The sequence below is a fragment of the Malania oleifera genome, chromosome 8 (assembly GCF_029873635.1).
Source record: "Malania oleifera isolate guangnan ecotype guangnan chromosome 8, ASM2987363v1, whole genome shotgun sequence".
NCBI lineage: Eukaryota > Viridiplantae > Streptophyta > Magnoliopsida > Santalales > Ximeniaceae > Malania > Malania oleifera.
Window position 1 is genome coordinate 43026563 of NC_080424.1, and position 27404 is coordinate 43053966.

Here is a 27404-nt window from a genome sequence, read left to right on the forward strand (position 1 = left end):
AACTAAAAAATTACGATCTAAAATGATCTCATTTAACTTAGTTTGCAAATATATGCATCAACATAACTAGTTCATCATATATGATTAACCATAGGATTGATGTGGCTTGTTTCTTATGTAGAGATCACAGGACTTGACAATTAGATGAAGTTCTTTCTATTCCTCTTGCGGTTCATTAATAACATTACATAAACATGTCAACTACAGGTAGAATATGTATTGGGATTCACATGATAAAAAATTGAATTTCTTATCAGCAACATAAACAAAATTCTTTTTCTAATACACATGATGGCCTTTCTCAAAGTGAACAAAACAAAACAGAGGCATAAAATTTTATCAAGCTCATGCCCTCCATGCATATATCAAAGGGAAAGCAATGACCAAGAAGAATTTAAGTCCATTACTAATCATGCTGCAATTTCTGCAGAAATGTTTTTTGAAAAATCTGAACCATCAATTGAAATCACCAGAACATGTTTTTTTTTTTTTTTTTTATCCCAAGTTAATTACAATTGAAGAAGGGACTTCAATTTCATTCTAGCTGTTCATACATTAGATATGGAAGTACATTAAGCAAGAGACTCTGCATAGAATGAGTAGATCAAATAATGAAAAAATAACGGATGAATTTCAGTCCTTTTGGGGTAAAAAAAATAAAAAGAAAAAAAGAAGAAGAAGCAGAAGAAAATATCAGCATAAATTTGTCGATTAGTCCATCTTTGCCTTTAAAAAAACAAAAGAAGAAAAGATCAACATAAATTTGTTGATTAGTCCATCTTTGCCTGCCATATATAGCTGATGGGATGACAAGTGTAGTCTCTTCAAGGCTGTATTCTCAGGAAACTACAAAGACATGGAGAGAGAAGATCATGAAGAGCATATGAGGAAGCCCTCAAGATTGTATATAATTGATCGAGACATTATGAGCACCGCTTGATTCTGCTTTGATAAGATGCTCTAGGTACTGTTGGGACTTTCTGAAGTAGGTACCCCAGCTGCTTCTGTTTCTGTAGAGGTATGCGGTGGAGTTTGTGAATCTGACAAGCACCCACAACCACATATCCAGCTCTGATCAACTGTTTGTTTGTGTAAAACCCTAAAAAAGATGAGGAATACAAGTGCCCGTGTGTGTGTGTGTGTGTACAAGTAATGGTAAATTTATCTATTCAGATTTAAGTTGACTTAACTGTGAAAATTTAACACTTCTTGGCTTAAAGTTAAAATTGTGATAATTAAAACTTAAAAGTTTTGTTTGAATTGAGAATACTGTTGAAGAACAAAAAAATTCATTTTCACTTGTTATGACTATCTATCTCAATACTTAAAAAATGAAGATTTGTAAAAGATTGCTTCCACACTTCGAACCTGTAACCTCTAGATTACACGGCATGAACTCTGTCATTTCATAAAAATTCCTAATCATGGATTTGAAATAGGTAAATTATGGAATTTCTATAATTAAATTATTTTCATAATTTTAAAGTAAAAAATATTGTCCTTTTTTAAGGTTTGGAAAAAAATGCTCTTTCCTCCTTAGAAATTTTAAGAATCTTAAGGCCTTCCTTTGAGATTTTAAAAATCCCACGACGAGCTGGAGGTTTGTGTTCTTTTAACAAACCTCAAGGAGGCTATGGAATGTTTGAAATTTTAGAAAAGATTCCTCAATTTTTTTAAATTTTAAAAAATGTAAATATCCTTTAAACAAATATCAAAGGAAATCCTTTTTTTTATCCTAATATAAGCTTAAAAAGAAACACAAGAGGGTAAATCTTTTAGCGTCATAAGTTACCTATTCAAGTTCAATCATGCTTTTTCCATCTAATTTGTAAACAATATAGAGTGTGACTTCCCCGAGCGATGGCTCAGGTGACAATGGCAGGCTTAGGATGGGCCACTTGTTGGTTTAATTCCTAGGTTCGATTCCTGCCCTAGCGAGCAAATCATGTATTTATCCCTGCGCCATGAGAGGGGCCTTGTTGTGTGGGTATGGAAATAGTCTGAGTACCATGTGTCACCACTAGAGTGTGTCAAAGTGTGTCCGGTCAATGAGAGTGTCAGTTGGAGTGTCAATTGGATGTGCCGGAAAGGTTAAGACGCCATAGGTAAACGGTGACAATAAAATAAAGTAAGGAATAGTGACACATTGACCGGCACAACTCATAAAAAGGAGAGAGTGAGAAGTGTCTGAAGTGAGCTTCGCCAGGCTAGAAGCCATTGGAATTCAATGGCAAAGGCATTGGGGGTGCCCAATGTTTGGCCAACTCTGAGCGCAGATTCCGAGATTGCCATCATCTTGATGTTGAAACCACGTGCAGCCGCTGTTGGTTAGCACTTTGCTAATCTGGCAAGGCCTTTCTCTGACCCCACACGTGGTCAATATCGGTCCCGCCATAAATCCGGCCAACAGCTCATCTCACGTGGTTTTTCTTTCCATCTGGCCCCCAGCTCCCATAATTATATGGATAAATTACACAAAATAAATTATTAAAATTTATTTTTATTTAAATAGCATATAATATAATTTAGATAGATTTAAATCCAAATATCATTTTTATTCTAATTTTTATTGCGGAAAGGCATTTTTTATTTTTTTAAGTTGTGGAAAATAGTTTCTATTATTTAATTTTAAATTTTCCAAAGGATTATAAAAACTTTTTGTTACTTTTTAATTTTTCAAGATTTGTATTAAGAAAATAAAGAATTTTATTTAAACATGAAATATATATATATTTTTTTTCTTTTGTACTTTTTTTTCTATTTCAAAATAATAATAAAATTTATTTTTATAGTTTTTTAAAATTTATAAAAATTAATATTTTGAATAATGGAATTTGAGACTTAACTTTGGATTTGCGCATATTGTTTTTAAAAAAAATGTTTACACAATTTATACAAATTAAAGTTAAAGATCTCAATTATATATTCTCATATGCAAAGTAAAAGTTAAAAATCTAAAACATTAATGAAATGATGTTTTCATATTTTATATATAAATTTAGAAAATTAGAAAATAAGGTGACATTTTTGTAATTATTTGAAAAAATAAGAAATAAAAATAAAACTAGATGCGTAAACAAATGGTGTCAAAACTATTTATTGTTTTTTTTTTTTATACAAATTTTATAAAATGATAATTAGTTAACTTTCGTGCAATATTTTTTGAAAAATTAAAATGAAAAATGAAAACTGTTTTTTAAAACTAAATAGGCCTTCAATTTTTTAAAAATACTTTTGTACGAGAGACTACTATTACAGACGTGATAATGACTTAATGAGGACAACACATCATTAACAAATTATTATATTAAGAAGATAAAATTTTTACCCTTTTTTAATTTTTTTAAAAAATAGTACAAGATTTTGTTTGAAGTTGAATTTTCTCTAAGATTTGCATTGATAACTAATTACAATTTTTTAAGAAAAAAGTAATATAAGACTTAGACGTTGATGACGTAATTCTCTTTTATTGATATGTCATTCATATTAAAATTATGTTATCTTCACCACTTGTGTGACAACAATTTTAGAATTATAAAAAAGAAATTAAAAATATCTTCAATAGGAACCATAAAATATAATATAGTAAACTCTGTGCTCTAGATGCATGTCAAATTCAAATCAAAATCAAAATCAAAATCAAAATCAAATCCAAAGTAAGAATGCTATGCTTTCATATACATCACCAATACAAAAAAATACCAACTTTATATCCCATAACAATAACAATAATAATAATAATAATAATAATAATAATAATAATAATAATAACGACAACCACAACAACAACAACAACAATAATAATAATAATAATAATAATAATAACTCATAAGTGAAAATGCTATAAATTGGCCAAAAAACAATTTGTGAATAACTCGTTTTTGTTATCCTTAGCTTTAAATTGAATTATTTATATCTTCTGAATAAATTTACATTTAACATTCTATATGGGATATGCTTTTAGATATTCAATTCATACTTTAAAAAGAAAATCTAAATTCACTTGTAGTAGTTGTGCACATTGATGATGAAAGTTTTGACTATATATATATAGACATGCACACACCAATGCACAATAATATTCAACTAATATCTTGGTGCGTTCAAGTTTAATGACACTTTTTCATGTGAAGCTCATATGCCATTCAAATAAATAATTTCAATTGCTTGATCAAAAGCTCATCTCATACCTAATATGTTAGTCAAATTCATGCCCCCATCAAATAAGGTTGTGAATTTTCATCAATGTAATGAAAATTTTACTTTTATTTTTAGATTTTGACATACCCTAAATATACCAAGGTTAAAGGGTCAATTTGTCATATGGGAGAATTAAGACGCAGCAACAATAAAGATCATCAACACTCAAAGATAACTACTCAGAATGGGTCAAATGCCATAAAGGTCAGAGTGATTCACACCCACGCCATAAATAGCTAGTGTCAACTCTATAAAGGCCAAGAGTGATTCACGCCTGCACCATAACTCACCAATAAATGGCATGACATCCTCGGGTCAAATTCGGCCGCTATAAATAGGGACTCGTGTGGAGAGGCCAAGGTATCTCATTTTCAATCCATCTTTACTGTTGCTTCATACCTCTCAAAATCAATCCCCGACTTATGCATTAGAGAGATCCCTCGAAATACACCCCGGGTCCTCCAAGCCAATCTTCTCTTTGTCCTTTTTAGGTGATCGAGATCAGAAAGTTCGTCGAAGGTCATCGACATTTTTATTCAGCAACAGTTGACGTCATCTGTGGGAATGCTTTTGAGAGGCTTTCTTCCTACTTCTGATCTTCAATTCTTGAATCATGGTAACAACCACCAATTCCAGGTCTAATCCTATTGCAGGTGGTTAATCACCCCAGTCCGTCCACTCTATGCTTGGAGATCGTTCGAGAGTTACAAGGGAGGAATTCCTTATCTTCCAAAGGAGGATGGAAGCCTCCCAAAAGAAGAAGGAGGATATGTTCAACGTGCTCTTACAACAAAAGTGTCGTGGAGAACTTCTCCTCCACCAATAGCCGGTTGATCCTAACTCATAGGTGAAAATAGAAAACCCGAATGAAAAAACTACCCCTGTAAAGAAGGTAGGAGATGCAAACAGTGTGGGGATCAATGAACAATGATCGAACAAACTAGAGAAGAGGATCAAGAAGATTGACCAAATAGAAAAGATGATGAAGGAGGCTCGTACTAACCCATCCCGTTGGGAGACTTCATTGAAGTCTTCAAATCCACCCTTCATTAAAGAAGTGATGGAGGTTTCGTTTCCATGTAAGTTCAAAATGCCTACCTTTGAAAGGTATGAAGGCTTGACCAACCCGGTTGATCACCTGGATACCTTTAAGGTGTTAATGCAACTGCAACGTGCACCGAATGCTATCATGTGTCGTGCATTTGCCACCACCCTTAAAGGGAATGTCGGGGCATTGTATCGAACCCTGAAGCCCGGATCCATCAAATCCTTCTCTAAGATGGAACAACAATTTGCCGAACACTTCATTAGCCGTCGTAGGATGACAAAGACCTCAGCTCATCTGATGAACCTGGTCCAAAGAGAAAGGGAAATGTTGAAAAAAATTCATACATTGCTTTGTCGCTGCTACCCTAGAGATTCACAACTTGGATTATGGGGTAGTATTGGCAGCCCTAACCACGGCCCTCCAACCTGGGGACTTCTTGTACTCCCTAGGGAAAAGGCCTCTGGTAGATATGGGGGAACTAATGGCACAGACACAAAAATATATCAATCTAGAAGTAGTAATGGCCACAAGGAGAGACTGAGTTGATTTGAAAAGTAAGAGCTAGAGGGATACGGGGGAGGCCTCCAAAACAAGGAAGAAGTAAGAGAGTAGCAAGCTGCAGAGCAGCCCTAGGGGGTTAGGACATAGGTACAAGTAAGTTTCAGTCCAACAATCCCCTAAACGTCTCGCGTACCAATGCCCTAGGCGACTCTGACCCAATCTAGCATGCATATAAAGAAGAATGTCTCATAAAATTGCATCTCTATCAGTCATATCTTTGAACATTTTGTGTGCCTCTATTAAATTATCAAACTTTGGGTACATATCTATAAGTGCATTATCTGTCACGCTACTTGATTTCAGCCCAAAAGATGAGCACAACTCAATATGGAAAAAAGAACCGGCCCAATTGATTAGTAACGCTCGTGAGGCCAGAAGGCTACTCAACAAATAAGCACAGCTCATTAGGCAAAATCGGCTCAACTGACGAGCAAAACTCGTGAGGTCAAAAGACTGCCTAACAAATGAGCACAGCTTATTAGGCGAAATCAACTTAATTGATGAGGAAAGCTCGTGAGGCTGGAAGACTGCCCAACAAATGAGCATAGCTCATTAGACGAAATCGACCCAATTGATGAGCAAATCTCATGAGGCAAGAAGACTACCCAATAAATGAGCACACCTCAGTAAGCGAAATCGGCCCAACTAACAAGCAAAACTCATGAGGCCAGAAGACTTCCTAACAAATGAGCACAACTCATTAGGTAAAATCGGCCCAACCAACGAGCAAAACTCGTGAGGTTAGAAGATTGTCCAAAGAATGCCCCACGAAGAGTAGTTCGGCAAAAATGCCTTACAAAGAGCAATTCGACAGAAATTCCTCACCAAGAGCTGCTTAGCAAATATGCCTCGCGAAAAGTTGCTCGGCAAGAAAAATGCCTCAAGAAGAGCAACTCGGCAGAAATTCCTCACTAAGTGCTGCTCAGCAAATTTGCCTCACGAAGAGCTGCCTTGTAGGAAAAATGCCTCAAGAAAAGCTACTCGAAAGAAATGCCCCAAGAAGAGCTACTCAGTAGAGAAGCCTCACCAAGAGCTGTTCGGCAGAAATTCCTTACCAATAGCAGTTCGGCAAGAATTGCCATGAAGAGCAGCTCAGCGGAAATTGCTCACGAAGGGCGACTTGGCAAGAACAGCTCGACAAGAATTGCCACGAAGAGTAGCTCGACAGAAATTGCCCACGAAAAGCAGTTCGGCAAGAACAGTAATTGTGTTTATCGAGGATTATTTAATATTGGATGGTAAAATAATTAAGCCTTCCACAATGATCAATACGATATTTTCAAGAGTCCCTTTCATCCAATAAAAATATTTCAAATAATGGACTCATTATTTGAAATATTTTCGTTCAATAAGAGGAACTAATGGAAGGATCACGCTAGATAACCTTACTCAAATTCAATCAAAAAGTTAGGCAGGAGATTGACAACCAAGAAGTCGATATCAACTAATGTCTGTGGTTTCATGTGAGCTTCACCCAAGTAGCTACCAAACATAGCAGCATTCATGTGTACGTTAATCCTCAGTTATTGTAGGTGGATGTATGCATGTGTACGTGCATGTGTGTAGGCATGTGTGAGTGTAAGCTCGAAATCTAATGGAATTAGAAATGCTAGTGGAAGACCTGTAGAATGAGGAAGCGGGTGTCTGGTTAGTTGTCGTGGCGCTGGATATTGAGGAGGATAGGCAGATGTCCCCTGGACTTGCGGAGGATAGTAAAGGACAGACCGTGCTCCAGTGCGATCTCCGTGGAGCGTACCGGCTGTGCCCCTAGGAGCTTGGAAAGAATACGAGTATCCATAAAAATATGGAGAGCCCCCTCCAGAAGAGGATGCTCCGTACAATTGATGATAGTATTGTGGTTGCTGAGGTTGGGAGTTGTAGGGCATCTGCAACCCAAGCAAGAAAAATAAGAACTATCATTGGTTATTATTTCAATTATGATTTCCAAAGTGCTAATTATGAAAAAAATAAAGTGGCACTAACCTGCTGGTACCAATAGTCAGGTGTGCAGGTTGCATATCTGCAAAAGTTAGGTTCATTGGAAAGTTAGTACAAATAGGAGAGAGTTTAGTTCCTTCGTCTTCCAAAAAAAAAAGTGAAAATTCTCTATTTTTGTATTTTAAAAACAGTCATTCTAATAATTTTGATTAAAATATCTGTTCTTGTTTTTTTGGTGCAAGAACCACAAACCCACATTGAAAACTCATTTTTGGAAAACTTGAAATAAGTTGTATCTTGCTCAGACCAATAAATGGAATTGAAGTTATAGTTAAAGTTGGTAGTAGAAAATCAAAATAATTAATTATAGTAGGCATAAATGGGCTGAATGAAATATGTTCTTTTTTATACATACACATATGGCTATAAAAAAACTTATCTAGTTTCCATTTTAGAAAGATGCAAGAATAACTAAAAAAACCATTAAAAGTTTATGATTTATCAATCATTATCATTATAGATGGCACTGACAAAAGAGTGACAAAGATAGAAAAGAAATTGATTTATCATTTGTGACATCTACTCATGATTTTGAATCAACAGATGTGTTGTATAATGATCGCATATAGGATGTACAACGGAATAAATAAAACACAACAAGTAAATAAAACACAACCAGTAAATGAGAAACAACCAAAACAACGACATGAGAATTAATGAGGTTCGGCAAAGCCTACATCCACGGAAGCAATGACACAATAATTTCACTAAGAAATATCAAAGTAAACAATACACTTCACAATGATCTCTCTCTTATCTCAATACATGCCCAAAAGAACATAAATAAGATTCTCTCGGAAGTTTCCCTTTGAATTCCCAACCACCCCAACGTTCCCATTCAAAATTGAAATATTTTCTTGTAGCCCAGATGGACTCGTCGATGAGAACAGGGCACTCATCGACGAGCCAGAGAAGGCCACTCGTTGACTAGTACAACCACTTGTCGAAGGCCCCATTTTTCTACTTTCGGTATCTCAAAAACTTAGAACTTTTGGGCCTCACCGTATCTACTCATCGACGTGGACAGGGCACTCGTCGACGAGTCCCTGTTGTGCAGCACCCTTATGTTTTTCTTCCTTCCTTTGTTTATGAAACCTCAAGTATAAGAGCAACACCATAAACAACAATCTCCACCTTGATGATTATACGCCCCTTAGAAGAACCTGAAAAACATATCTACCCGCTCCACCTTTAACTTGAAACACTCGGTTAGGTTTGTCTCCCTTCTATCAATTGGAGACATGGAGTAAGTTCAAGCGATGCTTGAAGTTTTCACTAGTCATTGATTTTTTCAAAATATTCGCTGCATTTTCATACGTGTGAATCTTCTCCAATACGAGTTCACCTGAAGTAATCAATTCTCGAACCCTGTGGAACCTCACATCAATATGCTTTGTTCTAGCATGGTACACTTGATTCTTTGCTAAGTAAATAGCACTCTGACTGTCATAGCACAACACAACCCCATCTTTCTGTAATCCCAGCTCTTTAACCAAACCGGTAAGCCATAGGGCTTCCTTTGCAGTTTCGGCAATTGCCATATACTCAACTTCAGTCGTTGACAATGCTAACAGAGATTGAACCATGGATCTCCAGCATATAGGTCCTCCTACAAGGGTAAAAACATAACCTATATTAGGACTTTTGTCATCCATATCCCCCACATAATTAGAATCAACGAACCCCATAACTGAAGGACAACCCTGTTACTTGCTTAATATGATGCAATATCCCAATGTACCATGTAAATATCTGAATATTCATTTGATAGCTTCCTAATGTTGTATTCCTAGATTAAAGAGAAACTTACTTACCACACTCATAGCATGTGCTATGTTTGGCCTCATACACACCATGACATACATTAAACTCTCCACAGTGCTAGCATAACGGACCTTTGACATGTCTCGGATATCCTCATCCGTACTTGGGCAATCTGCAGTAGACAACTTAAAATGACTCGCTAGAGGTGTAAACACCGGTTTTGCATCAGTCATGCTAAACCTCTCCAACACCTTCTGTACATAACCATCCTGAGATAACCATAACCTCCTTGCAATTTTGTCCCAGCGAATCTCGATCCCAAGTATTTTCTTGGCTGAACCAAGATATTTCATGTCAAACCCTTTATGCAACAGTTCCTTTAACTGATTCACCTTAGTTAAATCTTTTGCAGCTATTAACATGTCATCAATGCATAATAACAAGAAAATAAGAGAACCATCATCAAGCTTGTTCACATATACGTAACAGTCACTCACATCTTTTGTAGCTAATCTTGATTATGTAAGAATCAAATCTTTTATACCATTGCCTTGGAGACTGTTTCAACCCGTAAAGAGATTTCTTCAACTTCAAAACTAAGTTTTCTTTCCCCGGTTCACTGAATCCCTCTAGTTGTACCATATAAATTTGTTCATCCAAGTCACGCGAAGAAATAACGTCTTCACATCCATTTGCTCCAAATGAAAATCAAAATGAGCTACCAACCCCAAAATAATCCTTATAGAAGTATGTCAGACCACAGGTGAAAAGATCTAATCATAGTCTATCCCCTTCTTCTGTGAGTACCCTTTTGTCACCAACTGTGCTTTGAATTTCTCTCCACCTTTTCTAAAATTGCCTCATTTTTCCTATATACCCATTTATAGCCTATCAATCTCTTTCCAAATGGAAGCTTCACCAAATTCCATGTTTGATTTTTATGTAGTGATTCCATCTCTTCAATCATCACACCCATCCACCTACCTTTCTCTTGGTGGTGCACTGCCTCTTGAAATTTAGTTGGATCGTTGTAACTAGTAAGAAAAGCATAAGATACTAACTCTTCAAACCCATACCTTGGCAGAGGCCTGATAGTGATAGGAAGATCGTCAACTTGCTAGTTTCCCAAGCTAGAGCTCCCTGCAACCATAGGACCATGATCATTGTCATTGTCTTGAACTTCCAACTCCACCTACACAACATGTTCATCTTTGCCCCAGTTTTCTTGCTCCTATTTCTGTTCATCACAATCTTGAGTACGCTTCACCATAGCCTTCTCATCAAAGACTATATCCCTACTAATCACTACCTTGTTTATCGTTGAGTCCCACAACTTGTACCCCTTCACACCCTTTTGATATCCCAAAAAGATGCAATGACTAGACTTCAGGTCAAGCTTAGATCTCTCCTCACTAGACACGTGAAAATAGGCTAGACACCTGAATACTTTCAATTTGGAGTAGTCTACTGCACTTCCCGTTCAAACATCTTCTGCCACTTTACCCTTTAGTGATGTTCTTGGTGATTGGTTTATCAGAAAATAAGTCATACTAACTGCCTAGACCCAGAAGTTCTTTGGTAGCTCTGTATTAAGTCTAAGACACTAAGCTCTTACAGCCAGAGTTAGATTCATCCTTTCAGCCACACCATTTTGCTGAGGTGTCCGACGAATGATAAAGTGTCTCTTAATGCCCTGTTGCTCACAAAACTCCATAAATCAAGAATCGGCGTATTCGATCCCATTGTCCGACCTTACACATTTGATTCTCCTCCCCGTATGATTTTCCACTTCAGTTTTGCACAATTTGAACCTAGCAAACGTATCAGACTTATGTCGCATGAAGTATACCCAGACTTTCTGTGAGTAATCGTCAATAAAACTCACATAATACACATGTATACCTCTTGATGCTACTTTAACCGGGCCTCAAACATCAGAATGCACATAATTAAGAATACCCTTCATCTTATGTACACTTGATTTGAATTTTGCCCTGTTTTCTTTTCCAAGAACATAAATCCTACAAAAGTCCAGCTGACATAATTTCAAACCCTTCAAGAGTTTCCTCTTGAGTAATTCCTTCATACCATGTTCCCTCATATGCCCTAAAGCGCATATGCCACAAGGCGGTTCCATTAAATTCAGCATCTACGGCTACAGCTCCACTTACAGCAGTAGTTCCCTTCAATGTGTAGATATTTCCATCTAGTTTTTGCCCTTTCATCACAGTCATATTTCCTTTCCATACTTTCATAACTCCACCTTCGGACTTGTAATTGAAACTATTACAATCCAAGGTACCAAGTGATATCAAACTCTTTCTTAATTCGGGAATATGTCTTACATTACTCAAGGTTCTCATAGCACCATTAAACATTTTTTTCTTAACATTTCATATATCAATGATCTTACAAGAAACATCATAATCCTTAAGAACTGAACTTGAATTTACTAACCTCTAAGTGCTGAACCACTCCTTGTTTAGAGTCATATTGCAAGAACATATCAAGTCAAGTATCTAAGAGTCCGTAAGAATATCCAACCCCAATGAAACTGAAAGAACATCACCATCACTATAAACTGAACCTCCTTCTTGAACCACATTCACTGATTTTGAAATCCCCTCATGCTTTTTAGCATTTCGTTTCTTCCAATCTAGACATTGCCCCCTTTTTACCACATTTATAACATTGAATTTCCTTTTTCTTCTTGGATTGAGGGTGGGATTTATGACTTGGCCCACTTTTGAAATTTCCTTTACCACGCTCATTGTAACCTTTCACCATAAGTCCTTCTCCTTCATCACATATTTTTAGCCTTTGATGAAAATTCAGTAAAGCACTTGTTACCTCTTCTAGATCAGGAGTCTCTTTTCACGACGTAAAAGTGGTAACTAGATTTTCATAGGTATGAGTCAATGGAAAAGAGTTTAGTAACATCAAAGCCTTATCATTATAATCAAACTTAACATCAACTCTCATCAAATCACTTATGATTTGATTAAAGGCATTGATATGTTGATATAAGTTTGATCCTTCAACCATCTTAAGCCAATAAAGATGCTGTTTAAGAAAAAGTTTATTATTAAGTAATTTGGACATGTATGACTTTCTAAGTTTCACCATATAACCGCTAGAGAATCCTCCTCCATCACACGATAGAGCACTTCATCGGCCAAACACAAACGTATTATAGAAGTGGCCTTTGCTTGCAATTCTCCCCAGGTTGCCTTATCCATTCCATCCAGTTGAACGCCAAGTAAAGCCTTTCCCATTCCTTATTGCACAAGTATATCTTTAACTCTCCTCAGCCATATACCGAAATTTTTAGTTCCCATCGAATTTGACAATGTCAAATCTTACAGAAGATGATCCTGATGTCATGACAACAATTGCTCTGCTACCAATTTGTTGTATAAAGATTGGATATATGATGTACAGCGAAATAAGTAAAACATAGCAAGTAAATGAAACACAACCAGTAAATGAGAAATAACAAGAACAACAACATGAGAATTAACGTGATTCGGCAAAGCCTACATCCAAAAAAGCAAACGACACAAGAATTTCACTAAGAAATATCAAAGTACACAATACATTTCACAATGATCTCTCTCTTCTGTCAATACACGCCCAAAAGAACATAAATAAGACTCCCTTAGAAGTTTCCCTCCAAATTCCCAACCACCCCAACATTCAAATTCAAAATTCAAATATTTTTTCGCAGCTGAGATGCACTTGTCGATGAGAATAGGGCACTCGTCAATGAGTCAGATAAGGCCACTCGTCGACTAGTACGACCACTCAATGACGACCCCATTTTTCTACTTTTGGTATCTCAGAAACTCTAAACTTTTGGGTCTCACGGTATCTACTTATCAACAAGGATAGGGCACTCATCAACGAGTCCCTGCTGTGCAACACCCTTATGTTTTTCTTCCTTCCTTTGTTTATGAAACCCCAAGTATAAGAGCCACACCATAAATAACGCGATTCATTAAACAACTCATTCTTTATCTTCTTCCTACTATTTGGGGGGAATGAAATGGAATATTTTCATCTATAGTGCAAGGGGTAAACTCGGACTCGGATAGGATAGGATATGATTGTGCGTGTTGGGCTCTTTAGGTGTCATATTTTGGCTTTTACGGTACTATTGACCCTTAGGTTAAGTAGTTGTAATGTTTTATTATGTTCCACCTCTATTATGCTAGAAGTAAAAGGTTCCACACGAGCTCCCATTCTACAACGTGGTGGTAGGACAACTATGGGATTGACTCTAAGTGTAGATAGGGTAAAATCTATAAGGGTCATGCAAATACATAGGCCCTTTCTCTTTTGGATGAATAGGGTGGTTTAGAAGGCGCTTTCCGATCTATGACCCCTTTGAATGAAGGGTTAGGTAGGCGAAAAGAAGCCCACTTTGGTGTTTGTGGTGGCTTTGAAATGAGTTGGGGGTATGCTAAGAGAATCGTACAACAAGGTGACTACTAGATGATCATGGCTGAGGATTGTCACAATGCTGTTAAGAAGTTTTAAATATGCATGTAAAACTCATTCTAATCTAATTCATACACCTAATACCTTCACTCTTTACATCCTATGAAATAAACCCACCCTTTCTAGCCTTACTCAAATAAGCTAGGTGAAATTTAATGCATTTTCTAGCTGGGTGAGCTTGTCATCATTCTTTTGGGTGGCCTCACACTGAGGGGATACAATTGATTGTCTCAAATTGATATTATAGGAATTGAAGTCCCAACTCTCTACCTTTCCTATGCCCATTTCTTTGTTATCAACCAAGGTAGTGACTAGCTAGTTGTCGATAATGAACTTTAACCTTTAGTGTAGCATACACCAGTCGTATAGGGAAGAGCCTTGCTAAATGGAGCCAAAGTATTCCCAATAGGAAAGTGAACGATCCCTCGATATCAACCGCATTCAAACTTATCTAGAATTGGTACGACTCAATCCCCCTTTACTTGGTAGGGCTTGAAAGGCTTGACTATAAGCCCACTCCCCAGGATTACATTAAGAGAGTAGGGAAGATTAGAAAAGCAAGAAGAAATAAGGAGCCTAACCCATGTGATCTTATGCCTAACGACTAAAGCTCCCATGTCTTTCTTTGTTGGCCAACTCTTTGTTGGCCAACCCAACCAATGATTTACATCGTGTCATTCTTCATTTTTGGAAATAAAAGAAAAAACAAAAAAAAAAACAAAAAATATGGTTTTTTTTAAATGGAAAACTTTTTATATAATCACATCATTTCAATCTCACTAGGGTTAATCCTTTTGATATCAATTTTTGGTGCCTTTAGAACTAGACAAGTCCTGGAAAAAGTTCCTTGAATAATTTACCATATAGTATCCTTGAGTTAACATTAACTACATTGAAACAAAAATTAGTTACTTAAAATGCTTTATAAAACTTATACAAATACATATGTAAATGTGAACTTACTCGAAGAACTTGATTTGAACTACATAGTTGAACTTCTTGTTTGTATAGATGAGTCTATTCATGAGAAGAATCTTGGGCTAGACCAAATCTATTTAGATCTCATTAGTAATAGTACAAAGAGTATCCACTTTTTTATTTTTTTTGAATTTTAGATACTTGTGCACATATCAGAGGCAACTATTTAGGATTTGTTTTATGGAAGCAAATAAAAAAGGTCCATTTTCCCACGTAATTTGTCAGGATTTGTTTTATGGAAGCAAATAAAAAAGGTCCATTTTCCCATGTAGTTTGTCAGTCAAACCAAAGATTCTCTTCCCAAAGTAATAGATATATCCTTTTCTATTTGGACTTATATCAACGTAATGAAAAAACCATCCCTTCCTATTTATTTGTCCTGTCATTCATAAGCAAGAAATGAAAGAAATTTGTCCATTTGGATTAGTTTTGACATAGTAAGCATGTCCATATGTTCATTTAGAAAATTGTTTTCTTAAAAGTAATAGTTAATTTTATTATACCATACCTTCGATGCTTGCTTTAACCTACATAATGATTTGTTTCGTTGGAGGATATGTCCTTCCATAAAATACCTGCAAGTTGGTCCTCATAAACTTTTTCCTCAAGCAAATTCTCTAAGAGAGTGAAATTAATATCCACCATATGTATCTTTTATTTATTTTGGGCCGCAAAAAAAAAAAAGAAAAGAGTATAAACCTTACTACTTCCAAATATGTACTAAGTGCAAACATCACACCATACTCGATGCTAGGTCTTTCGTTGTATACTTTCACAAACAATCCCACTTTACATCTCTGTGCTTCTCACTTGGTGATTTAATTGACTTTGTAAATTCATTTTACTCCAATTTCTTTTGTTCGTCTAGGTGTGTTACTATCTACCAAGTGTCATTATTCTCAAGCATATTCATTTCTTTACTATTGGCTTTCTCTAATTCTAGTCTTGTATGCATCATCTAAATTTGTAGGCTCACCAATGGCAAACAAACAAAAGATATAGTTAGGATTCTTACTCAAGGTGGTATTTTAGTTCATATTCAATTTAATGATGTTGAAAAAAATTGAATGGTTGATAATTGATGATGAGGGGTAACCAATATGATGATAGTTGTAGCATAGTCAACACCAACTATTTATAATTTTCTTATTCTTTTTCAGATAGAAGGAAAGTGCATTTCTCTCTTGGTGTACTCCAATTAATCTTGTGTACTCTCTTAAGCAACTCAAAATATTTGTTAATAATGATTATTTGAAACTTATACTACACGTGATAAAACACACTCCTTGTGTTTGCCGTCTAGTTAGCATGGTATGATTTTTATTTATTACTTTAGTGTATTCAATGCTTCCAAACATCCACAAGCTAATGATTCTTGATTTCATTTCACTATGTTCTTCTTACAGACTTCTATTCAATGGATTTTTTGCTAAACATCAATTCGGTAAGTGCACTACACAATTGATCATATCACCCAAAATTCTCTAGCCCCTCTCTTGCTCTTCAATATGCATACTTGCGATGTTGAGAATAGGCATATTCTTCATTTACACAACATTGTTTTTTGTTGTGATGATCCCAACATTATACGCATGATGAAATGAATCTCATTTTTCAAAAAATTTAAAACTATTTGAAATAAATTTATCACATCTATCAAGTCTCGCCTTAACTTGTAGCCTTCTCTTTTTCAACAATATTGGTTTTGAATTTTTTGGAAACATAAAACACCTCCACCTTTTCTTTTAGGAGATAAACTTATATATTTTTTTAATTAAAATTATCAATAAAAAGCAAGAACTAATTGTTCTTAGGAAATAATGATGAATTAGTTGGCCTATGCACACATATCTACATCACTATATTGTAAGGGTTCCTCAGCCTTTGTGTTAGCCTCCTTTATTAGAGTTTTTCCAAAATGATTCCTAAAAACAGATCCTTGACATAATTGGTTTGGTTGTTCAATGGAAGAGAAATATTTCATAATTCTTTTCTTGCTCAAGAGTTTTAAGCTAGCCATCAAAATTCAAATGTCCAAATCGTAGATGCCAAATCAGAAATGAATTTTTTATGTAAGACTTTTGGCATTTGGCAATATCAGTTTATTTGTTCAAAATGAACATATTATTTCTTGTCATCATCACTTAGGCCACTAAATTTCTCCTGGAATTTTTTATGAATAGATCACGATCTCTTATTTAAACATCAGATTTCTTTCTAGAAGTTTCCCTAAACTCATAATCTTGTTTTCATAGTTGGCCCATCATACAAATGAGAAATGAATTGGAGCCTTCCATCATTCAAGATGGATAAAGATTTCTTATTTCCTCACACCATAATTTTGGATGAGTCGGCAAAAATTAAAATGGTGCTCATTAATTAATCGAATTACATGAACAAGCTTTTCTTCTACTCATATTGATATTTTCCTTATCATAGGATACCATGTTTTATTTATCTACTTTGTATGCCAACAACAATGTTGACTCAATATTTCTCTTTTCCTCTTTAACACAGTTATTCTTCTCCTCAAAGGAAATCACTAGTCAATGCACAATCATATAGATAATAGCCAAATGATTTTGGCCACCCCTATATTTACTATTGCCTTTGAGTCTACATTTAGCACAAGAGGTCATGTTTTTTATTCTTTTAGGACATCATCGACTCCTAAGATTGTGGAAACTCTTATATGTTCTCAAGGTTGGTTGCAGAATTCACCACTACCAGTTAACTATGAAACGAAGAAGGCCTTGAAAAACTTGATAAACTTGGAAAATGTAAAAGATAATTTCTTAGTGTTTATCCTTTTTTTTTTCCTAATTGTTTTATTCTAATTAGTATTTTGCATTCACTTTTTCTTTTTAATTCATTTCAAAATTTGATCTTCTAGTATTGGCCTCGTCGATGATTTGTTGGTAAGATTATATATTCATTTCTTTTATAAATATTGATAATCAATTTTATTTTATTTTGTTACAACCTTCATTTGCTTTATTTTATTAGAAAGAATTGTATGGAGATCAGAAAATTGAAGCTACAAATTTGAATATTGAAAAATGTTGATGACTTCAATTCTTTGAAAGTTCTAGACATTGACTTTTTTTTTTGGTGGAAAAATTTAATGTTTGTTTTTTGGTTTGTAATTTAGATATTTCATATTTTCTTATTTATTTTGAATATTTGTTTATTTTGGGAAAGTAGGTACAAGAAGATCTAACCATTAAAGTGCCTAAGATTTTGCTCTCTTATTTTGTGCAATCAGGGATAAGGAGACTTAGTTATTAGAGTGCCCAAGATTGGGACATTGTCGCTAATTGATATGCAATTTGCACTATGACGATTTATAGGAGGCTAAGAGAGATCCAAAAGTGATCGATAGAAAAGCTATAGTAAGAATTAGGAACAAAAAGAAAAGGATGTATGTTTTCATATTTCCATATCAATTGTTATTTAAAAGTTTTAGTAGGACCAGTAAACAATAGATTCTCAATTATTTTTCCATAATCCCTATATTCTCAAAAGGTCCAACAGGTTCTCAACATTCTAGGCTATCTTGTAGCTTCAAATCTTTTAAAATTGTAAATCATTATGAAAAATCAAAAGGTCTAGTAGGTTCTCAACAACCTTTTGTGCAAAAAAAAATCGTTATATATTAAAAAATCCGATTAAGAACCAAAAAAATCGTAATCGAATTGGCCAATATTCCATTCTCCAAGGAATTGCCAATTTAGTTCGATTTCGGTTTCAGTTTCAATTTGACTAAATTTAACATGAGCAAATACATGATGCTAAAGAGGCACTTAATTCAATCACAATTTTTTTATCATAGTATTTCTCTCTTCATCATAATTCTGTTGAATTATTATTATTATTATTATTATTATTATTATTATTATTATTTTGCAATACAATTTACATGATTTATCCAATATTTAACTAACAATTTATGAAGAAGTGTGAATATACAAACACTTCTCCAATTAATTAACAAATTTTCAATTGCCATAAGTTTCTATCATTAAAATAGAACATGCTGATTGTAGTTCTCAATTCAATTGAAGAGAAAATTTGGTCTATTGGTAGGTTGTTAGGCTAACACAATGAAAAATGGTCCCATGCTCTAATTATTTTGGACCCTTCCTTTCACTATTAAAGTTTTGAGCTTGTGGCTTCAAATTTTAAAAGTTTCGGGATTTGTATTAAAAATTGGAAAAATTATTTTGTTTCTGAATTACAAGATTCAATGGTTTCTCTAGATCAAAATCAAAATTAGTTGAATTCAGAATTTTTGTATGATGGTGATGTAAGAACATTATATGATGTAACATACATACTGGATCTAAGAAAGAATTTAATTTCATTGGACACTTTGGATTGTAATGAGTTTAGTTATAAGTATGAAAGTGGGGTAATGAATGCGTGTAAAGGCGTTCTAATGGTGATATGAAGGGACAAAAGTTAGCGGGAAATATCGCACTATTGGGTACTACAGTTGTAGGTGGAGCTGCAGCTGCATATTCCGATTAAGATAATAATATTTTGTGGCATATGTGGTTAGGGCATATTGGTGAGCATGAGATGAAGGAACTTCATAAGAGGAATCTTTTGATGTGTGTCAAAACATGCAAGCAGAATTTTTGCAAATATTGTATTCTTGAGAAACATAATAGGGTGCAGTTCAAAACAGGCACTCACAAGACAGAGGGTATTCTTGACTACATTCATTTGAATGTTTGGGGGTCAGTGAGAATAGCATCATGTGGTGGACATATGTACTTCGTGAGTTTTATCGATGATTACTTACGAAATGTCTGGGTGTACTTTATGCAGCACAAGTGAGAGATGTTTGCTAGGTTTAAATTGTGGAAAACTGAGGTGAAAAACCAGACTAAGAAAAGAATTAAACACCTCAAGTTAGACAATGGAACCGAGTACGCTGATTTAAGGTTCATGGAGTTTTGCAAGTAAAATGGCATAAGGAGACATTTCACAGTACACCGTACACCACAACAAAATAGCATAGCAGAAAGGATGACCTGAACTCTAGCTAAAAGGGCTCCATGTCTTAGGTTGAATGTAGGGCTAGCAAAGAACTTTTGGGCCGAGGCAGTGAGTATGGTGTGTTTCTTGGTTAACTGATCACCAAGGACATCACTAGAGGGGAAAGTTACAGAGGAGGTGTGGAAAGGTAATGCAATAGACTACTCCGGTAGAGTATTTGGTTGTCCAGTCTATGTGCACATTTCTAGTAAGGAGAGATCAAAGCTTGCTGCAAAGTCTAGACATTGCATTTTTTTCGGCTATCGTAAAGGTGTGAAAGGGTTCAAGCTATGGGATCCAATAAAAATAAGGTGGTGATTAGTAGAGACGTGATTTTCGATGCCAGATAACTAGAGCCAAGATAAGCATGTTGCTGACTTTTTGAGTCTGCTCCCTATTTTGATGCTGACAACGCACTTGAAACTAGTGTGTGTGTGTCTAGCACTTGAACATGTTATAATTCAGAAGACACACATGGAAAAGGGTCATGGAAGTCAGAAGGAACTCAAAGAACACATACACCTGGCATATTCCATGATGTGAAGAGCAAAGAAGAAGAAAAAGAAGACATTTGTTTTAAAGTTGTAAATGCATTTTTGTTTTTATAAATTGGTTTATAATAATGCATTGCATGCATGATGTAAATGAAAGTTCAAAATGACTGTAGACAAACCCTAGGGACCAACACACTTCACAGAAAACTTTTTCTTAACAACTAAAATCATTCAAAAAGGTTTAAATTGGTTAGGATAAAAAACAGGGCTAAAAATTAATTTTACAAAGGGTCGACCGACGTTGTATTTTTAGGCTTAATTAAAAAGTCTCGGTCGACCGACCCTTTATATTTTAAAACACCTTAGCCAATCGAACTCGCCATAAGGACAGAATTGTAATTTTGGTAAGCTCGGGCGACTGACTGAATGCTTGGCCGACCGAACCTATATATTGGTTGTTTTAGTTAACCTCGACCGACCGAACTGATTAGTTCAAATACGCTTCAGCCAACCAACTATGAAGAACTAGAAGACCGACATTAGGCCTGATCGACTGAACCTACAAAGGTTCGGAATCGCCTTTGGCTCAGCCAACCGATGTTCTTCACGGCCAATCAAACCCCAAAACTGATTTCAAATTTATGAGTGTGGTTGGCCGACCGGCCCGAGCGCCAGTTGACTGAACCTCTCAGGTTCAGTAATTTTTTCAGCGTTAAAATGGGATTAAACTTCAATTAAACTTTTCTAAAAATTCCCGCTATGTCCATAATGGTCAAAATTCTCCCAGACTCTATATATATCCCTTCATTACTCAGTTTTAAGCATGATTTTAGATTAAAAATCCTCTGAAAATATTTTTGAGTTTTTATTCTTATATACTCTCCTATATTTATCATACTAAAATTTTTCAAGAGTATAATGATTTGGGCATATATTTTTTTCATATAAAAAATTTCTTACTCTAATTCATTCTTTTATTTTCTAAATCATTCTTGAGTGTAAAACTATAGTTTCTCCAACATAGTTTGTTTTGATAAATATCTTTGGGAGATAACTTTCTTCAGCTTGTGAATCTTTGCATCTTGGTTGCAAGATTCAAAAGCTTGCTTTCGTGCTAATTGTAAAAATATTTTTAAGAAGCATATCTTCATTATCTCATATACCTTTATTTCTGAAAAATCATTTTTGAGGAGATCATATTATTTGAGGTTTAGATATTTGAAAAGCACATACTTCATATTTCATTTTTATAAAAAATAATATATATTTATTTTGGAAAAATCATTTGAAAGAAAATACCCTAGTTTCTCCTTTTATTCTTTCAAATATAATTTTGGGAGAAAAGTTCTATTAGGGTTTGTATCTTTGAAGTGTTTTATCATATACATCTAACTCAAAGATTGCATAAGTTATTTTAAGAGAAACACATACTCACATTGAGCTTGATTTCATATCTTGTGTGAGTGCATTGTCCTTATTATTGTACATCACCTGCTTAGTATAGAGCATTGTATTGCACACAAATATTTGATTTTGTTTTATTCCCAACGTGTGGTTGGAAGAGGATTGTAATGACCTGTAACGTGCACCGGATAGACTTAGACTCGGTTAAAAAAGTCCTAAACCGGTTCAGACCCGGTTAGGAGAATTAAGTGCACCATTCTGTAAGGTGTTGTGAAGGTTGGGGTCAGCCCTGTAATCTGACCTGGGGTATTCCCTCGCCCAGTAAGGAGAGGATGTTGTATTTGGTGTCGCTCCACCCGTTAAGTGAGCATCTAGTGGAATCATCTTGCTTGTGAGCATGAGGCGGGGACATAGGCAGTATTGGCCAAACTCTGATAACAGATCTTGTGTCATTTTTTCTTTCCCCTATCTCTTTACATTTAATATATGTATGCTTGATCTTAAATTTTTGTGAATGCTTTATATATTTTAAATATTTGCATACATATTTATTTGGGAAATACTAAGCTTGCTATACTTTTTTTGATTATCTGCTCAGTTTGATATTTGTGGTATTTCTGTTTGCATAGGATGACCCTAGGTTATGTAATACTATCTGGGATTTAGATTCAACCTATGAAGAATTTTTAAAATACCCAATTCACCCCCTTTTGGGATTACACCAAATACACACACATGTGGTGTAGGTGGAGCTAAAGATGGCTCAGTGTAGTGATGACAATGTTTAAAATACAAGGAGTTCTAACTCAAAAAACCAGCAGGATCACATTATCGCTATACACTGACCCAGACGCACTATCAGGCCACTGCCTAGGTATAGATTTGATGATCTGGTGTCTTATGCTCTCATTACCAGTTACAAGGATCCAACTACTTTTCGAGATGCAGTGTGTAATCAGGAGAAAAGTAGATGGATGGGTGCTACGGTAGAGGAAATGGAGTCATTGCATAAGAACCAGGCGTGAGATTTTATGGAACTTCTAGAAGGGAAGAGGGCGATAGGTTGCGAGTGGGTTTATAGGAAGAAAGAAGCAGTATCATAAAAGGAAGGTAAGAAGTTCAAGGCTTGGTTAGTAGCAAAGGGATACTCACAAAAGAAAGGAATTGATTATGATGAAATCTTCTCCCCTGTGGTTAGACATACTTCCATAAGGGTAGTGTTGGGATTAGTGGCGCATTACAATATGCAATTTGGAGCAAATGGACGTAAAAAATAACATTTCTCCACGGTGATTTGGAGGAATAAATTTACATGGTATAACCAGAAGGGTTAAGTCAACCTTGATAGGAGCATTTTGTTTGTAAATTGAGGAAGTCACTTTATGGGCTAAAGCAGTCTCCAAGGCAGTGGTACAAATGTTTTGACTCCTACATGATCTAGATAGGTAGCAAGACGTGTGAGTACGATTTTTGTGTGTATGTAAAGAGTCTTGAGGACAGTTCTCTCATTTTTTGTTGCTTTATGTTGATGACATGTCGATTGCTGCAAAAGACATGATTGATGTAAATTAGTTGAAAACTCTGTTGAGTAAAAAGTTTGACATGAAATATTTAGGTGTAGCCAAGAAGATTCTTGGGATGGAGATTCGCAGGGACAGAACTGCGAGATTCTGGTTATCTTAAGGCAGCTATGTGGAGAAGGTGCTGGAGAGGTTTAGCATGGTTAATGCAAAATTGGTAAGTACACCATTAGAAAATCATTTTAAATTGTCTAGCGCTTAGTGCCCAAGGACGGATGATGATATCTGTGACATGTCAAAGGTCCGCTATGCTACTGCAGTGGGGTGTTTAATGCATGCTATGGTATGTATGAGGTCGGACCTGACACAAGTTGTAAGCGTGGTAAGATTTTTTTTTTTTTCAAATCCAAGTAGAAAACATTGGAATGCCGTCAAGTGGATTTTTAGATACTTACGGGGTACTTCTCACTATGGCATCATGTTCGGCAGGCAACAGATCGAGTGATCCATAAGTTGGAGGATATGTGGATGCTTTAAGTTAGGGATCTAGATGACAAAAGGGTATGTGTTAACCTTTGTGGGAGGGCCTATTTGTTGGAGTTCTATGGTACAATCTTTGATTGCATTATCAATAACTGAGTTGGAGTATATGGAATCGCCGAAACTGCCAAGGAAGCATTGTGACTTACATTTTTAGTCAAGGAGCAGAGTATACAGTACGGTGGATTTCTACTGCGTTGTGATAGTCAGAGTGTCATCTATTTGGCGAAGAACCAAGCGTATAATGTAAGAACCAAATGTATAAATGTGAGGTTCCATAGGATCTGAAAGTTAGTTTCTTCAACTGAATTTGTGTTGATTAGTTCAAGCATTGTTTGGACTTACTTAATGTCTCTAGTTGCTAGATGGGAGGCGGTCCCAACCTATTTTCTTAAGTGGAGCAGCGGGTTATGTTTTTGGTTTTCTCCTAAGCGGTGTATATTCGCCAAGGTGGAGATTGTTGTAATATGTGGCTCATATTTTGAGTGTAACGCATGTACAAAGAGAAAATATGGTAGAAAACAACAGATGCGTGCTTACAGGAGCAAATCATCGATGATTTGCATGAAATCGTCGACGGTTTTGTCAAAAGGAGAAGGAAACGGTAAATTGTTATGTTGTGTTTTATTGACTGTTTGGTCTTGGTTTTAAATCGTTGGCAGTATGACTGAAATCGTCGACGATTTTTTTTAGTTACTTAGAGTTGGTTTTAAAATTTTGAATTGGAAAGTCGTATAGGTTGGGTTTCGAGAGAAAAAGCTCCGGGAGGATTATATGTACATGTTGTATGATGTAACTCTATATCTTTGGACACAAGATAGTAAAATTTCATTGCCGTTTACTCCTGTGGATGTAGGCATTGCCGAACCACGTAATTCATCGTGTCATTGTTTTATTACTTTCATAATAATCAGTGTGACTGTGTTTTTTATATATTTAACTATTAAGTGCTGCATTACATGTGAGATTTTTGTTTTCGGTGCGCATTGATTTGCCCAATAGTATTATTATCATAATCACAATTATAGTATTAAAACTAAAATAATTAATATTTTATGTCTACAATGTGGTATTATGTGCATCCACGAAGACTATGCATCAAATATTTCTATGATCGTGATGTGTACTAGCAAACGGAGTAATAATGCTATTTCATATAGCAAAGAAAAATTAGAGAAGATCTCTTTAAAAAAAATTGAAAAATTAGAGAAGTGGATATAGAAATAGACACAACGAAACTCTAAAATTTTTTTTAGGGATTTCATGGAGAGCTTAGTTGCAGAGGTATTTTTATTTTTATTTTTTGTTTTCATTGTGGTATAGAAACATAAAGTCTAGCAAAAACACTCTTTTTTGGTCATTAATTTGCAAATTTTCAATTCTTTTTTAATCTTGCTTCAATAATTGTGTCCTATATTCACTTATGTAGATTACAACGTTTGAATTTAAATAAACATAAGAATAAAATCATCCTTATATTTCTTTAAAATCTAAAAAATAAAGACCCATTGAAAAATATTTTCACCAAAATTTCAACCTTTATTAATTATTGCTTGATGCAAGGATGAAAATAAAAATATATTATATTGAATGAAGATTTAGCCCGATCTAGTTGACTAAGCCTTAAATACTTACATGACATTTAATTTGTAAAACTAAATTAATTAATGAGTGACAATAGAAGAAAATAAAAATTCAAGTAAATTATAAAAATCTTAAAATAAAATGATAAATTTTATTTCTTTAATTGTTTATTTTATTTCGTGAATGGAGCAGAGAGTAGAAGACTAATAAAGGAAATGCCACTCACCCGTAAGATGGATAAATGATCGGAGGAGGAGGAGGAGGAGGAGGAGGCGGCGGCAGTGACGGCGGCAATGGAGGGAACGGTGCTGTGACTGCGCCGTAAGATGGCGCTGCTCCCGGTGGTGCCCCTCGCTGGAAGTGACTCCCTCCCTGATTTCTTCCTATATTACAGTAAAAATACAACAACCGGATTAATTCTCAACTCTCAACAAGATTATTTATCCAAATAATAATAATAATAATAATAATAATACACTTCATTTTTAATCATTCCTAATTTTTTTTTCGAATTAAAAATTACAAATATATGACAGTGGTATAAAAGTGAAACGTTAAATATCAACGTATAAGACCTCGGGGTGGCGAAGGCCGTGGCCGTCCCAATGAAGCAATGTTACAATTGGCTGTTCTTCCGTCGATCACTGGGTTCGGATTGGCGCAGGCCCTTCTCGCCGATTCCGGCTCACGAAATGTCACCTGCATGTCACCGGAAACTTCAGCTGCCTAGCGTCCACGGTGAAGAATTGATTAAAACAAGAGAAATAAAGAGGGACAGACAAATCCGTATCCTTTTGATTTTCCGGTGTTCTTATCGGTGATAATAACAGCTTCAAGAATGTCTCCAAACTGCTCGAAATATCTTCTCATTACAGGGGTCTCAGTTTCCCAAGCCAGGCCCCCGACGAACACTTTGGTGAACGTTGTGTCGCCGAACTGCGATCGGTAAAGCGGGTATGCCATGGCATGCGTGCGTGCGTCAATTAATCTAAATCATCAACTCTTCCAGTACTACTGGCTATGGTTCTTCCCTATCCATCCACACCAGCTGCTCGACGATATGATTTTGCGGTAGCTGCAGATCTATATTTGCCTGTAGTTCCATCGCTCCAGCAGCAGAAGAATCATTGAGAGGCAGCAAGCTAGTTCGCGAGGCAGAGAAAAAGATAGGAGATAGTTCGGTGATGACGATGAAGATGATGATGATGTTGTTGTTGTTGGTAATTTGAGGAGTTTCATTGAATTGAAACAGAGAGGGATGGGTTGTTGATTAATTGTTAAATTAACAAGGGGGATGAGTAGTTTTTATTTTGTTTTTGATTTATTTTATATTAAAGTAGTGGCAGAGATGGAGAGAGAGGGGGAAGAGATCTGACAGCTGCAAACGCTTATTTGCTGGCGATGAGGAGGAGAGGGTGGACTTGTATATTATGGAATGACAGCTGCGAGACTACGGGCACTTGAGTCTGTTTTCCCTGTCTCTCCACATTAATATACGCCCCCCTCTCCGCACGGTCCAATCATTTTTATTACTACGCCCCTTTTCTTCTTTTTTTTTTTTTTCCCATGGGTAAACAAGTTAATAGTAGTATATAGCAGCATGGATAGAACGAAATTGAAAGGCCTTCGAGATGATTAAAATCTAAGATTTTGATGTTGGAGGTTATAGGATTTGAATTTTGAATGGATGAGACATTATATTTGGTTGTATAAGTCAAATTTATTTGAATTTAAGTTGATGAGAAAAGGTTATTAAGCTAACATTCTAAT

General features: G+C 35.5%; 1 protein-coding gene across 1 annotated transcript; it reads right to left on the minus strand.

The window, feature by feature from the left end:
- Positions 1-587: 587 nt before the first annotated feature.
- LOC131161728 (uncharacterized) lies at positions 588-27096 on the minus strand. The gene is made up of 6 exons (XM_058117693.1): positions 26415-27096; positions 26210-26333; positions 25861-26017; positions 7793-7829; positions 7431-7695; positions 588-1040 (listed from the first exon to the last, which is right to left on the minus strand). The coding sequence occupies exons 1-6, from the start codon at positions 26595-26597 to the stop codon at positions 961-963; spliced, it is 846 nt and encodes a 281-aa protein (XP_057973676.1). The 5' UTR covers positions 26598-27096; the 3' UTR covers positions 588-960.
- Positions 27097-27404: the final 308 nt, after the last annotated feature.